The following is a 10,811-nucleotide window of genomic DNA, read 5'->3' on the forward strand; positions in this document are numbered from 1 at the left end:
CGATTTTTGACTCAAAAGTGAAACAAACGTACAGGATCGATGGTTCACAACAAGATATTCATTTGAGTTTCAAACAGAGATGAGGTCAATCATTCTGTGTTCAGACAGGTGACCCTTATTCAAGGATGAATGCTGAAAATGTTGCGCTCTTTTCTAAGAAAAGAAGAAAAAAATCAAAAAATTGTTCAAAGAACTAAAACTTTAAAAGTTGATTGGAGAGAGGATACGTGAAGAAAATTATTGTCTAAAATCTCAAATTCTGCAAGGTAACTTACTATTTTATTCTATTTATATGGCAATAATTACACTTCAGTATATAATGGAGGATTGCTGTGTTATTTGAGTCCTCGCTGATGATGACTGCATGTTGAAAGAAAATAACCGCAGGACAGCAACGGACAAAAACCTGTCCGCAGAAAGTTATTTTTGAGATATTCTCCTTTTAAATCAGATTTGTAATAGAAGCAGACAGTTACATGTTGCAGTTTCATTGCATTTTCCAGTCCATACCTTCAACACTTCATAAGCAGCTGCATAAAAATAATAAATAAAACATCTTTTAATTTGTTTGGTGTTTCAAACTTCATAACTGTGTGCTTATTGCAAATAGGTTATGTTTAACTGCATAGAAGTACATTTTTGATCAATATCTTCACAAAGAGACCAGATTTACTTTCACATGGACTCTAAAGGGTTAAAAGAACAGCAGCTGATTTTATTCAGGTTCGCTGTTTCAGACCTTTTTCTTCCACTCAATTTTCCATCAAAATCCTTGGACAGAGTGCTCTGTGAACAGAGAGGTTGTTGTTGAGTTAGTGACCATCTGCTGGTCAACTCAATAGTCTTCAACCAAAACCTGACCTACCCTCCTTGTTAAACATAAAGTCGTTTTCGACCAAAAGTGTTGACGTGTGATGATTTGCGTTTCGCTTTTTGAACAAATTCACTGAAATAAATTTGACGATATTCTCATTCGCTGAGATGCGCCTGTGAGAGTTCAAAGCGGGCTGTAGTCCTCGTCCCGATCGAAGGGATGCTCCTTGCGTCCCGGAAGCATCCTGTGAACGGAGATGGAGGGCGAGAGAGACGGGGAGGACAGGGAGAGGCGGTGGAACGGGGACGCGGGTGCCGGGTGGGGCGGGGGAGGAGGGAACGAGTCCGAGTGAGTCAGGGGAAGCGAGTGGGAGTGGGTGAGCCTCGGCGAAGCGGGCGGCGGAGGCTCGTAGTAGGGAGACAGGTGGGAGATCACGGGGGCAGGCAGAGGGGCGGACAGGGTGACGGGCAGGTTTGGGGGGGTGTAGCAGGGAGCGGGTGGCAGGAGGCCCATGAAGTTAAAGCTGCAGGGGTTGAGGCTGGAGCTACTCCTGGGCCCCACCATCAGGACCTTCTTGGTGTAGTTGTTCAGGGTGGAGACGCCCGCCACCATGCACACGGTGAAGGCAAGCCACACCAAACTGACAGAGACAAGAAGAAAGAGGCTGTTCATGACGGTTTCTGAGTCTGTTTCAATCAGACTTAAAGTGAGAGCAAGAACAGCTAAATCACCGCAGGATTTTTTTCTTTTGTTCTTTTAATTGACTGCATGTGTTCGTAGAAATACGGTTTGGTTTATTTGTTGTCCGGTGACCAGAGCAACCATTGGTAAACGCCAAAAGTGAAGGAGTCCTGTAGGGCTTGCTTGTTTGTAGGGACTTCTGAAATAACAGACAGGTACCAAGTGACCCAAAACCCTAACCCTACCCAAACCCCACTAAAAACTCGGGTACGAGAGAAATTCAGGGAGGCTATGGAGATCGACATTTCCTTGTCCTAAGGCAAGCGACTCCAACGGGACACAGGATGTGTTTGATTTGGGAACCTTGACTCCTCTGATGGTTGACTGGTAGAACAAGTTCTTTCAAATATCCTTAAAGCGTTCACCATGTATTAGACATGGTCATGAGAGCAGGGAACAAGTAAATGCATCACCTTTACAGAGGTTGTTTCAATAGTTAAAAAGCTCCCCAAGAACAGTGGCAGGAGTGGATGACTTCTGTCCTGGGAGCTGAAGGATATGGATACCATGGTATTATCATTGCTGGCCCATGGAGGACTGTAACCAAATGTCAGGAGTGGTAAACTGCCCCCCTCTGGGTAGGGGGTCAATCACTGCCTCAAACAAGTGATGGCTGGCCTTATTTGGGATAACGCTCCTCTGGACCAAAAATATTCCATTTAGGTGGTTAAGGTGTCTATTCCAGACCTCTATCATTGGAGAACTTCCAGTTATGTCCTTCTGAAAGGAGAAACCCCAACTCGCTGGAGGAACTTTATATGCCATCTGGCCAGACAACAATTAGCAATCCTCCGAAACTGGAGAGTGATGGGAGAGAGACAGTAACTTCCCTTTATAGGCCTATTAGCTAGCTAGCTATCTTGAGGGACTCCTGCTAGCTAACTAGCTAGAGAGTGATGGGAAAGGGATATATAGTAGGTTCTCCTGCTAGACTTGTTAACTAGCTAGCTAGCTGTCTAGCTAGCTTGTGGAACTACTGCTAGCTAACTAACTAGTTAGTTAACTAGTTAGATAGGTGTGGTCAACAAAACTGAGACAAGTCTTGGATTCAATTTACCCTTCCTACACACCGGAAGGGTAGCGAGGGAAATTTAAGAGCAGAAAAGACTTTTTTAAAAATAAATTAATTGAAACAGAAATGAGCCATTACAATATTTGGAATAGTAAGTATACCTGCAGCTTTGACAAAAACATAAACTAAAATAAATTAATAAGTGATTACAAGTTCATTATTATTTTAAAGTTGAAATCTGAACATTATTTAAGAGTATTGGGACGAACCTCTCCTGTCTAGTTTTAGTACTGCTTTACTTTTCCATAAGATTTTATGGTTAATATCATATTCATACGCTTTGAGTTTCAGCACATGCTGTTTCTGCTTACAAGTGCGCCTTTAAAATGTTCCGATTGAACAGAAAGGTCCAACAAACTCACTAGAACGCCCAGGAGTAGCCGTAGCTGTGAGGTTTAAAGTCTTCTGGTCCCATTGAAACCGTGGTCTGAAACACCTGCATGAACATCATGTGACCCACCATCCCAAGAAGACCTGCAATGCACAAAACACCCCCAGAAAAAAAAAAAAAAATCAATGATTTCAGTTAAAACCAGCAACCCAAATATAGATCTGAGGTGGCAACAGCTGTACCTCCCAGGACCGTGAAGACAGCTGCAAAGGCGTTGAGCATCTGGCCACAGCGCAGCGTGGAGGGAAACCAGGCCGTGATGCACAGCTGGGCGGACAGCAGCAGACAGCTGACCAGCAGCAGACCGATGTACATGAACTCCAACGTGAGACACAGCCAAATCATTGCTGCAGAGGAAGAAACGGAGGCTCAGAGCCGAAAGAACAAACACAGATGTCAAACAATCATCCAGCGGGAAGAGGGAGTATTTACCTTCCTCTGATTCGGGAGTCAAATTGTAAAACCATCGACATTTCTCTTCTAAAAAGACAAAAAACAAGGGGTTATAAAATAAACTCACCAATCTGTATGGACAGAAAACGTGATAAACATCCGAAGTCCTCACATTAAACACCCAGAATCACATCAGAAACCTTCTTTTTTTTCTTCTTCTAGAGGAAACCCCAAGTTTAATTAAGCACATCCATCAACTATTATGTGGCAAGACCGTTTTGCATAAAGCGCTTCTAATGCCGGGCATAACCTGATGGGGGGATTATAGGATTTGTTTGGTGTAAATCTGCCAGGATGGCAGCGGGAAGAAAAATATTAGCCGCACCAAAAGCTGAAACACAGGCTAGTGGGGATTTTTTTTTTTTCCTAAGACGTTGAAAACAATCATTTAAATAGAATAATTTCCCCAAGATATCAATCAGAAAGCAATTATTGCTCTCAGAAGAATCTCGATTGGCTCCAGGCACATGAACAGAGAGCAAAGCAGCAGCAGCAGCAGCAGCAGCATCATCCTGTCTCAGTTTTTAGTTAAGCTTCTTTGCGGCTTGATTGCCAAACTGTTTAAATGATAGCTCCAATAATCTGCCTCCGAACTCACAAAAGGATGAGTCTTAAAGAAACAGGTGCAACTAGGGACGGCAGGAGAAAATCAAGCATGCATCAACGACATGCACAGTTGGGAAATGGAACGGACCAGACGCCATTTTGTGCTGTCAGACGTCTTTTCTAACTCTACAGACTTCATACAGTCGTCATACACTCACATTTTTTCCAGTCTCAAACACAAACTTCAACGTAACTTATGTGTCAAAGCAACGTAAGGTAGTTCTGATTTGAAGTGGAGAAAAAAAAACAACATCACAGATTATCTGTCTTCTGTCTTCTGTCACAAAACTTTTTGGCCTACATTCAAACTGTTTAAAGTCAACGCCACACATAACCCTGAAGAAAACCTTAGAATTACGAGTTACTTCTTGTTGATCTAGCACACTGAATCCTGGACGTACGCTTTAGTCTTTGCATTTGAACTTCTTGTCCTTTCATTCTAAAGAGGCGAGCAGTTGCTCCTGCTGCGCAGAAGTTAAGAGGCCGACGGTTCAACTCCCTACGTCGTTCTTGCTCGGTTCGTCTAATCAGCTGCAAACGAGACGATGGTAACTCGGCCCATGTTTGTGAATCCTGTTAACCTTTCACCTCTCTGGCTTTTAATCCATAATTGAGTCGTGCTGTTGAAGTCTAAATCTCTGTGAGCAGAACTCGCCATGGTGATAATCCTCTTTGGGCCGAGCACATAGCACCGCAGGCTCACAGTCGCACATCTACATGAGAGCCAAGGAGATCCTGGCTCATCCAAGCTACCGTTCTGTGCCCCTGCTCCAAAGTGGGACCAGTAGTGGTTTTGCTACATGAAGTCCAATTAGCATTTCCAGTAAACAGCATGTTATTGCAATCCCTCAGGATGAGATTGTTTTAATATTCTAAGCGCCACATGTAAAAAATGGATTAGCATCTTTAGATGTCCTTAGAAATCCGTTGTTCTTTCATTTATTAATTTTCTTCAACCTATGTAATCCCTGTCAGAGCTTCTAGTGACATGTTCAGGCTTTTGCATCAAACAACAACAACAACAAAAGAAAACAAGCATTTACATGCCCTTTTACATCCAGCCATTGATTTCCTATGCAATTCTTCTCAATTCTTACTTCTTGTCGGAGCTCCATCTGATTTTCTCCAATTGAACTCGATTTCTTCGGTAGAATTTCAACGGGGCCAATCAGCGAACAGAAGGAGAGGTTGTGGGGTGGGCGATGGAGGGAGGGAAGAAACCGCGATGGACGGGGGGAGAGAGAAACAGCGACACGTTGGACCGGGTCCTGCAAAAAACAGGACATTTCCTCACTTTCTAAAAATATCCCGGGACGCCTGGGACAGGACGTGAAATACGGACATGTCCCGGGAAATACGTTTGGTCACCCTAACGTTGGAAATTGGGTAAAATTTAAAACCTCAACAGAGTCCACGCTCTCAGGAAACAACCTTGCAGGGAGCAAGGGGTAGAAGTAGGAACTGGTTAAAGCTAACAACCTATCTGAGATTTATTTATTTTCATTTTGATATGTCCACAGACCACTAACTGACCACACCAGATTGGACAAAATTAACGTCCGTCATTTGACTTTAGTTTTTATTTTTTAAATATTGGTATCTTTCTTCTCTTGCATTGGACTGTCCTTTACCTTTTTCATTTCACGAGCTTGCTGTTGTAACACAACATCAGTAGACATTGATGTAATAACGGCACGCAAATTGCGTTAGCCGATGTTCTGTCAGATAGCCATACATTGTCAGATCGTCATACGCGTATGACAAACTGATGGCTATATCTGTCAGATCAGCATACGTTTGCATACGTTTCAGCATACGTTGTCAGATAGTCATACGCTTAGCTCAGACATGTATACGTTGTCATTACCATATGATTTTATTTAATCAGCAACATAGAATCATGACGTAGATAAGGATTTTTTTCAAAAGTGAAACACTGGTTTTGCCCCAGTTTCAGTGTGGGTAAAAATTGCGTTTTCATACACGACATGCTATCCAAGTTAGCAGACATGTTATCCAACCCAAAAATATTAAGGAAGTGGGGGACGTGAATTTAAACAGGGCGTGTTTTAGGACGTGTTTTGTAGTTTACTGCAGCTGCAGCAGCATTAAATTTAATTTATTTAGTTACTTTTTATTGTGTCGCTTCTCGCGTATGACAAGCTGACGACTCCTCTCAATATGGCGGACCTCCTGCACAATGCGCATGCGTGCGCATGCGCTCTTAGCATATGTATGCTATTCTGACATGTATGGCTATCTGACAGAACACCGGTTTTGACATTAGCGGCGTCTCCATTTCTCTCCCCGCCTCTCAACAGAGAGCGTCCGGTCACTTTTCAAAATAAGAGCATCAACATAAGTCACTCCGACGGTAGTGATAGAACATCCGGTCATATTTCAAAATAAGAGCATCAACATAAGTCACCCCGACGGTAGTGATAGAACATCCTGTCATATTTCAAAATAAGAGCATCAACATAAGTCACTCCGACGGTAGTGATAGAACATCCTGTCATATTTCAAAATAAGAGCATCAACATAAGTCACTCCAACGGTAGTGATTTTTCTGAGACGTTTAGGGGTGGGCTAAATGTTGATATCTTTCATCACATTAAAAACAAAATTGGCCTTTGTTACTAAAGTAACGTGAAACTTACATAAGTAGTTAAAAACAAAACAGTTTTATATTGACGAATATAGAATTTAAAAAACTATATTCTCACCCTAACTGGCCTTAAGACAAATAAATTGTACTTTTAACTTCATATTTTCATAGTTTTTTCAAGCAGTCACTGAAGACGGTTTCTGGCGATTTCTGCTGCCGGAACCAGCCAGTCCTCTTTAGGACTTTGCTTTTGTCTCTTGCAGAGAGCATTGTCTCTTCATTTTATTTACTTATTTTTTTATTTTTTTTCCTTTAGGGTCAACCGACGAAACCCTCGCTCTCTCACCCCATTCGTCCACGTAGATGTTCTCCTCGCAGATGATGAACAGGCCGGTGTGAAAGTACGGGAAGACGAAGCGGTCGTCGCCCGTCTCCCAGAAGAACTGGATGTTGGAGGTGTTGGACAAGCCCGGCACAGGGATGCACCGCGTGAACTTGGTGGCCGTGCAGAGAGGCTTGGGTACCTTCTGCTGGCCCGTGCACCAGAAGGAGGAGGTGAGGGCCACGGTGCTCAGCAGGAGGGACACGACTGTCTGGAAGAAGGACAGGGAAGGGGAGCGCACCCTCTTGAGGAAGGCCATCCTGTGAGGAGGAGGAAGAGGAGGGTGGTGGAGGGAAACAACAGTTAAAATAAAGACGTCTGATCCTTTTCTTTTTGTCTTTGTTAGAAAAGCCTTGTTGAGATGACGTACACTTTTTCTAACTAAATCTCCGAGGAGATGCAACAGATGAGTGCATGTGAATTCTGTGCAATATACTCCTAAAACGTCTGCGTTTTGTTGTGATTTTTGTGTGACAGACCAATACAAAATGGCGGACAGGAAAGGAGAAAGGCTGGAGGTTCACCCTTGACCGTAAACAGCCAGGGCCAAAGTGGAAGACGGTGAGTGATCTGCTCAGCTGCATCTCATTTTAGATGCTGAGCATGGACTGTTTTCTAAATGTAGACACAGAAGAAAAAGAAAAAAAATCAGAAACTTTTTTTTGATTTTCTTTTAATGTCGCAAAAGTGCGAGAACCTCCTCATGTTTCAACTCTGCAATGAACTACAGATTTCCCTTTCTACAACATTGGTTCTTTCAAATATTACATCTTCTAAATAAGTCACATTCACAAAACAATTATTTTAATGACAATAAAGAAAATTGAAATTACTTCTTTCACCACGGATTTGGATCACAGCATGTTTGAACGGCTCAGTGACAGTCCAGCCCCATTGAGAATCCGTGGCAAGACATGAAAATTGATATTCATCCAAATCTGGGTTTGAATTATTTTGCAAAATAAATTAAAAAAAAATAAACAATTTCACTTTCTAGAGATCTGCAACCTCCCTAGACCATCCATTGTGGCTGTAACTATGGCCAAAAATGAAAAAAATCACAGCAAGATATATATATATAAAAAGTTGATGTAATAAATACATACAGTTTTTAAATTTTTTTTATTAACTAATAGTATTAAGAATATTTCTTTGCCTTTAGGCTGCAAACTGCCTGCTAAAAAAAAAAGATACACAAAACGTAAACATCCTGGTAAGAAAGATGTATTTATTTCCCTTTAACGGAAAAAAAAGAAGCTTTTCTCGAATCTAAAAATTAAATTCCTACGACAGATATTGATAAAAGTGGCTATTTTGTTTTGAAGCGTCTTGTATCTTTTATGGGTCTTCGACGTTGTCTAGCTGGAGCGAAGACGAAACCTGCTGTCAGCGCTGTAAAGGTCGTTGACCCCTGCTCTGGCTGCACACGGCCAGTAGAGAAAAACCCAAAGGAATTTACCAGACAGAAGCCGGTCTTCAAAGCACTGATTCAGAGGCCTGAACGAAACTACACATCACACTGTCAAGACTTTTTTCTTTTTTTTAATGTTTTTCTTTCTGCTGAAAAAAAAAATTAAATAAATAAGAAAAAAACTTCTAACAACGCATCATTTTTAGCCCCACTTCCCAACGTTGTGCCGCTTGTGTTGGTCGGTCACGAAAACTCCCAATAACATTCACAGAAGTTGCAAAGGGCTACGAATCAATCTTTCGAAACGGCAATCGCTGCCAACTGTTGCGGACAGACAGAAACTCACACAGCCCCGACGAAGACGTACTATATTAACTGGAGAGGAAATCTGGCATCGCCTTGGAAACCGTCCAGGGGACGGACGCGACACATCCGAGCCAAACTGTGTGTTGGAGACAAAGGGAGGATTCTTACCTGCTGTGCGTTTTCCCTCAGCCTCCTCTTGGAGAGGAAAAGTGGAAAAGGAGTGATGGCTCCCCACTCCGCTCCACTGATGACGGGAGGATTTTGGTCACCACGGTGACCTCTACGTGGGGGGTGTGACTGTCACTCCGACACAAGCAGGAGAGTATCTCTCAATCACACACACACACACACACACACACACGCCTTTAATCCAGCCGTATAAATAAATCCAAAACAGACAGCTCAGGTCCATCTGTTTCAATTTCATTCCTAGACTCATCTTGATCCATTTCATTCCCTTCCTCCCTTCCATCCCCGAATCTCCAGCCGAGGCTTTTCAGATCTGATTTAACCTCGACACACTGACCAAAGCTACACACACACACACACAACTTTAAATTTGGAGAGAGAAACTGTATATTGAAGAGCAGTAGGACCTTTGGAGAGAGAAGTCTTAGTCGGGATACTGACCAACAGCAATCACACGAAATTCATTTACTAAGACCTGATGGGTGCAAAGCATTGAACTGCATGTGCAGCTCCGTTAAATAGAGTCTGCCGCCCCACCCCCACGAGTTTCTGTTTTATACTTTTTTTTGTTACATTTTAACATTCCAGACCTAACCGTACCTTTCCGCCACAAAACTCAGAAGTTTCGCGATTAATCTATGAACTTTTCAAGAAAAAAAAATAAATAAATATGTACATATATATTTCCGAGCTTGGAAAGTATACATTTCCCCCCTCAGGTTTGAGAATACTCAATTAGTCGAAGATTTTTAAAACTTTTTATTTATTTATTTTTTTGACAGAAATGCATTTCCCTCCCCTATCTACAATGGCCCTAATATGCTGCCGTAAATATCAGAGAACCTGTGTGAATTTAAAAAGTTTTCAAATGACAACTCCATGTATTAAGGCCGCGGCGTCCAAAGTGCTTTTTTTGCGGCTCCCTGCATGGCAGTTCTAAAGTGAGGCGAACACGACCTCACATTTTGTTCCAGATAAATGCAACAAAGTGGCAACTGACAAAGTCTGCTGGCGCCTCAACCGGAACTGTGTGCTTTGGTCAAGAGAGGTCAAGGTTCACGATAATTCTGGTGGAGGATCTGTCATTCCGTGGGGGGTGTTTTTCTTCAAATGACTTATGAAACTTTAACAGAGAGCGCGGCGTCCCCAGCTCCTTGTAAAATGAGATTTCCATCAGGAATCAGATGGACTCTACTAGAAATAGAAAGAGTCGTCTCTGGGTCTTCCAGAAGAGAAGTGAACTAAAACACGTGCCAAACTAAAACATTACTTACATAAATGTCTGCTTGGCGGCACAAAATCTGTGATTATGATTGCAGAAAAAAAAAAAAAAAAGAATAAATCACAAAAAACCCAATTGTGAATCCTGGAGGGACTGATCAGTGAATCAATCAATGAAAAGAGGGAGGATATTTCATTTTAAGAAGTATTTCTCGAATGCAGAGACAGCTATTTATTATTGTTTTATCAGGCGTTTTCTTTTTTTTTTACGGGTTTTATCGATACATTCTGGCACAGGCGGCCTTTTGAGTGCACTTGTGATTTTGAAACTGGCCGAAAATGAGAAAAATAGAACAAGTTTGAGACCTTCGATCTACAACAAATCAATAAAGAAAAAAGGGTTCACCGGTCAGCTGCCTGATCTAATGAAAAGTCACAGAAAACCCGAAGCTGTTCCACTCGGAAGAGACGGTGCAAAGTATTAGCTAATCAGATTAAAAAACAGCTTAATCCGTTTTAGACGAATCACATAAAACAGGTTTTATAGTATGTAACAAAAACAACAACAACAAAAAAAGATAAAAAAGGAAACACGGCTTTTCTGCTGCATCTGATAC

At 42.0% G+C, this 10,811-nt stretch overlaps 1 protein-coding gene across 2 annotated transcripts; it reads right to left on the reverse strand.

Moving 5' to 3' along the window:
* Positions 1 to 32: 32 nt before the first annotated feature.
* LOC122822137 (germ cell-specific gene 1-like protein) lies at positions 33 to 10,453 on the reverse strand. Of its 2 annotated transcripts, XM_044100579.1 has the most exons (6): positions 8,953 to 10,453; positions 7,032 to 7,327; positions 3,451 to 3,498; positions 3,201 to 3,365; positions 2,990 to 3,101; positions 33 to 1,454 (listed from the first exon to the last, which is right to left on the reverse strand). In XM_044100579.1, the coding sequence occupies exons 2-6, from the start codon at positions 7,324 to 7,326 to the stop codon at positions 998 to 1,000; spliced, it is 1,077 nt and encodes a 358-aa protein (XP_043956514.1). In that variant the 5' UTR covers position 7,327; positions 8,953 to 10,453; the 3' UTR covers positions 33 to 997. The 2 variants fall into 2 exon arrangements, with proteins under 2 accessions (XP_043956514.1, XP_043956513.1); XM_044100578.1 differs by having other exon boundaries at positions 7,032 to 10,453.
* Positions 10,454 to 10,811: the final 358 nt, after the last annotated feature.

The sequence above is a fragment of the Gambusia affinis genome, linkage group LG19 (assembly GCF_019740435.1).
Source record: "Gambusia affinis linkage group LG19, SWU_Gaff_1.0, whole genome shotgun sequence".
In the NCBI taxonomy this organism is placed as follows: Eukaryota; Metazoa; Chordata; class Actinopteri; order Cyprinodontiformes; family Poeciliidae; genus Gambusia; species Gambusia affinis.

Coding starts and splice junctions, on each gene's coding strand:
- LOC122822137 (XM_044100579.1), bottom strand. CDS start 7,326: ATGGCCTTCCTCAAGAGGGTGCGCTCCCCTTCCCTGTCCTTCTTCCAG. Junction 3,499..7,031: donor CATCTACGTGGACGAATGGG/GTGAGAGAGCGA, acceptor TTGTCTTTTTAG/AAGAGAAATGTCGATGGTTT. Junction 3,366..3,450: donor GACTCCCGAATCAGAGGAAG/GTAAATACTCCC, acceptor CTTCCTCTGCAG/CAATGATTTGGCTGTGTCTC.